At 41.8% G+C, this 5,066-nt stretch overlaps 1 protein-coding gene across 1 annotated transcript in view; it reads right to left on the reverse strand.

Annotated features, from left to right (window-relative positions):
- LOC109969908 (phosphorylase b kinase regulatory subunit beta-like) overlaps nt 1-5,066 on the reverse strand; it is a 118,261-nt gene that overhangs the window by 78,093 nt on the left and 35,102 nt on the right. The window contains 1 exon segment of the mRNA XM_020617137.1: nt 2,388-2,451. Coding sequence (XP_020472793.1) covers nt 2,388-2,451 — 64 coding nt within the window.

A 5,066-nucleotide genomic window follows, 5' to 3' on the forward strand; every position in this document is an offset into this window, starting at 1 on the left:
CCAAGTATTGAGTACATATACAGTAAAAGAACATACTTTCCAGAAGGCCAACAATTCACTAAAAATGTTTTTTATAGGTCTTATGAGATATTCTAATTTATTGAGATAGTGAATTGGTGGGTTTTTGTTAAATGTGAACAAAATCATCACAATTAAAAGACCCAACGGCTTAAATTACTTCAGTCTGTGTGTACTGAATTTATATAATACACGAGTTTCACTATTTGAGTTGAATTACTGAAATAAATGAACTTTTCCATGATATTCTAATTTATTGAGATGCACCTGTAGTTTGGCAGTATGGGTTGTGTTTCGAGGGAGTGGAATTGGAGAGAAGTCAGAATGAAATGGTGGGATTTCTTCAATTGTGTACTTTCAAAATTGAGCTTCCTCTTGCAGGTTTTTCCAGGATTACCAACTCTACCTTTAAGAGTCCTCCTTGTTAGCAGAGGCTAACATTATTTTGGTACAACAGGTCAACAGTCTTTTTGAGGTTTTCTTTAATCTTAAATTTACATACATGAAAACAAAATAATTCTTGATCAATTGAGTTTTGGAGACACCCTTCACCCCCAACAGTTACTGTGTTTAAATGAGTCTTTTCTGAATCATTATTTCAAGTATCAGCACTATCACACTGGATTTACCTAATAACTGACTAATTACTTACTAATGACTGTATTTTTATTCTAAATAAAAAGTGTTCAAAACAAAATAATACTAATATAGTGATTTCATCAAATATATAATGGAATAACGTGAGATTCATCACATTGAATCACACTGGCACCAAGTTAAAATCAGGAAGAGGCTCGCAAAAGTAAACAATGTTTAAAAAAGCCAATTTGAAAATTCCACCATAAAAGGCAACATGTCAAAAGTCATGTAGAGCCTTTTGACAAGTTACTGAAACCTGCAGTGCACTCTGAGGATTGTTTGGGACCTAATGTACACAGAATACATAAAATATTTCAGCCTAGTGCTCAAGAAATATGCAAGACATTAAAAAAATGTGCTCTCCCAATTGATAGAAAAAACCTTGAAATTAAATTAAAATGTAATTATGTGTTGCTAATTCAGGTTAACTGAGTGTAGATTATATAATACCCCTTTCAGTGACCCTATAATGACACAATAAAAGGCAACCTGACACCAATTTCTGTGCATTGATATGCATGAATTGCATTTATATCAGCTCAGGAACGTAAACTCTGTTTCACAAAACGACCATATTTAGATGGAGTTAGGTGTGCATCTGCTCCATTACATCCCAAGCTCTTTATTGGATTTGAGTTAGAGGGAGGATCACAAAAAATCAAAACTTCATGAAATTGAAGTCTACATGTCCATCTAGTACCCAGGCTAAATGTGGTGCACACCCACGAGAATCTTCAGCTGATGGAAAATGTGATAGTGGGGATCAGAATGTACCAAGTGTTCCAGTTAAAGGGGTTGGGGGAGTTACATTTGGTGTTGGAGGGATGAGAGTCAGCTGGGAAATCAAGATTGATAAAGATCAATAATAGGCAACTAGATGATTTCTAGTACTTCCATACCCATACAGGGACAAGAGCCTGGATGAGACACAGACACTCAAACCGATAAGTCCTGCGCAGCATGGTCATAATGCATCCAGCTATATATAAATTGATTCTTTCAAATAGCTGAGCTGTATGATAAGATCCAATTACACGTACAGTTAAACCCCTAGTATTAGGAACACTAACAGCAACTTTAATTTACATTTATCTTAACAGCCCCATATGATGATCAGAAAAACACTCAAATGCATTAGATGACCAATGCAGCCACTGCTGGCTAACACACAAGAGGAGAAAAGAGGAAGAAAAGATGATGAGAGCAGGCTTGCTAAGCGGAAAGCTTTATTTTCCAATCCATTAGCAGGTGTAATGAATGTCCCTGCTTCTCCTCTCCTTCGCAGAACCAAGTAAAAAGAAACACATCCACTAATGGACAGTGCAAAGCAGACCGAGAGATTTGGAGGGAAACTGGGAACAAATGTCAACTGTGGTCATCGATCAAAGTCTGCAGGAACACAGTTTGCTGAGCCTAACACAAACATACTGGTCAAACATCCACCTGGATAAAAAGTCCAGCATCGACGACAGCAGCACTAATCATGCTGATGATGTCTACTTGTTGAAACAGCCGTGCCTTTCATTAAACTTAGCTAGTGAGGACAGCAATTCTTTGCACAGGGTGGTGGGACTGCACACATGACTCAGTGATATATGGAGCTGTAAAGGGCTGCCACAGATCCGTATATACCTAGGCCATTTAGCTAAAATATGAACGTGCATCATGTCACACAATTAGATAAGAGAAACACAGCATGTCGAAGGAATCATATAAGAATAAAGGGATACCTGGTTTCCAAACAGGTTGAATCCATTGATGGCCTCCAGAGCAGCTTTTGCCAGGCCCACAGAGCTGCAAAAATAAAAGACACTAAGAATTACACAGGCTCTGTGATAGACTGGCAACCTGTCAAGGGTGCACTCTGCCTCTTACCCAGTGTTAGCAGACACACACACACGTATGCCACAATAAGCAGAAGTCACTGACATTGATGCATGGGGCAGATGTGATAGAATATAATGCATTTCATAAAAGTGACAACAAATGTGGTGCTGTGACGGAGGCAGTGATACAAACTGTCTTTTAATTGTCAGAAAACAAAACCAGAGTCAGAATCACACTTGAATCTTAAACAACTACAGTATCTGTTAGGATTCAATAAAGTTGAAGGCTTCAGAGATTATGGTCTACTGTAGTTAATGGATCTCTAAAAAAGAAATACTTGTACTGAATTTCACACTGGCTGGGTACTGTGACTGCAATGCAGAATAAATAAGAAATCAATTTCACTGTCATTTTGTTTCCCTTTCTACCCTGCCTAGAATTCCCCAGAAAAAAAAGGAGGGGAAAAAAACTGCAGGAAACTTGGTGATGGCTGCCAGTAGACATGCTAACATATCGAAATGCGTTCAATACCATTGGTGAAGCCTGAATCGATGCTTAATATACAAGGGCTGGCTGGCTGGTTCGGCCTGTCTGAAGCAAGTTCTGTATAATTTGCCAATTTGCCTACCGAAAAAATAGGAGCATGGAGGATGCAGTGTCCATAGCACTGCACTCTCTACTCAGACATCTGCACAACAACAACAACAACAAGAATGCTGTTCATAGACTTCAGCTCAGCATTTAACATGGTCATCCCCTCCAAGTTAACCACCAAACTTGGCAACCTGGCCACCAGCACCTCCCTCTGCAACAGGATTCTGGACTTTCTGACCAATTCAGAACCATTATCCTCAACACCGGCGTATCACAGGACTGTGTGCTGAGCCCATTCCACTACTCTCTCTTTTAACCCATGACTGCAGGCCTGTACATGGCTTCAACACCATCATCAAGTTTGCAGACGACACCACAGTGAACGGCCTCATCTGCAACAATGATGAGTCAGCCTACAGAGAGGAGGTACAGCACCTGGCTGTGTGGTGTGCTGACAAAAACCTGCTCCTAAACACTAACAGGACCAAGGAGCTCATTGTGGACTACAGGAGGGAGAAAAGAGGCACACATGACCCCATCCATATTAAGGGGATGGTTGTGGAACGTGTCTCCAGCTACAAATTCTAGGGGACTCACATCTCAGAGTGGTTGGTGTCCTGGACCACCAACACCCGCAGCCTGGTTAAGAAGGCTCACCAGAAAAACAATCTTTCAAAACCACTTAACACATTTCAACTCGAACCAAGCACCTGGGGCTGGGGCCACGCACATTCCCACCAATCTCTAAAAATGTAACAAGCTGCTTTTATTAGTAGTACTGTTATCATTATTATTGTAAAAAAAATAAAATAAAAAATCTCTTCCTTCTTCCTTTCTTAGACCCACACTTCACACCCTCACACTCTAGTCTTGTATACAAAAAGATATAGATTGTCAATGTCATGTGATCTGTTGTCTTGTCTCCCATGTTCGGTCCTGTTTTGTTAATGTGCTACTTTTTCAATAAAAAAAAAAGAAGGCTCACCAGCACCTCTTTTTCCTGAGGACACTGAAGAAGAACCACCTGTCTTCAGCCATCCTGGTGAACTTCTACCGCTTTGCCATTGAGAGCATCCTGACCAGCTGTGTCACAGTCTGGTATGGAAATCGCTGTCTCCAACCACAAGGCATTGCAGCGGGTGGTAAAAACTGCCCAACGCATCACAAGGACTCCACTTCCAGCCATTGAGGGTGTCCACAGGGAACGCTGTCTCTGATGAGCTCGCAGCATTCTCAAGGACTCCTCTCACCCTGCTCAAAAACTGTTTGACCTCCTGCCCTCTGGGAGGTGCTTCAGGAGCCTCTGGACCAAGACCAGTAGATTCAGGAACAGCTTCTTCCCCACAGCTGTCTCCTTACTGAACTCTGTCCCCCGTTGACCCCCCACCGCTTTCCCCTATTCCACTACACACACCTCACCCCTTCTCATCTCTCCTCCCGGGACTAATGCAATGCGTTTGTTACCTGTAACACTGAAGTGATCTGTTAATTTGCACATTCTCTACTCACAGGATACTGCTCTGTATTCATTTGCACACTGTTCATATACAGATACTGTATATTTACCTTTGCACTATTTACATCCATTGAACTGTTCACTCATGGAACTTATCTTCTTATTCTGCACCGTTTCATTCCATCTCATCCCACTGCACTATTGTTCCATAAGCTTAATATACTTTATCCAGCATTTGTAATTTAAATCCATAAAGTCTGTTGTCCCCTCCTTGAACCGCCACCTTATTGTGGTGGAGGGGTTTGAGTACCCGAGTGATCCTAGGAACTATGTTGTCGGGGGCTATATGCCCCTGGTAGGGTCTCCCAAGGCAAACAGGTCCTGGGTGATGGGTCAGACTAAAAGCGGTTCAAAAGCCCTTTATGAATAGATTAAAATCAAGGACCGTGACGTCGCCTGGCATGGCGCAGCCGGGGCCCCACCCTGGAGCCAGGCCTGGGGTTGGGGCTCGAATGCGAGCGCCTGGTGGCCA

Source organism: Monopterus albus, unplaced genomic scaffold (assembly GCF_001952655.1).
Source record: "Monopterus albus unplaced genomic scaffold, M_albus_1.0 scaffold186.1, whole genome shotgun sequence".
In the NCBI taxonomy this organism is placed as follows: domain Eukaryota; kingdom Metazoa; phylum Chordata; class Actinopteri; order Synbranchiformes; family Synbranchidae; genus Monopterus; species Monopterus albus.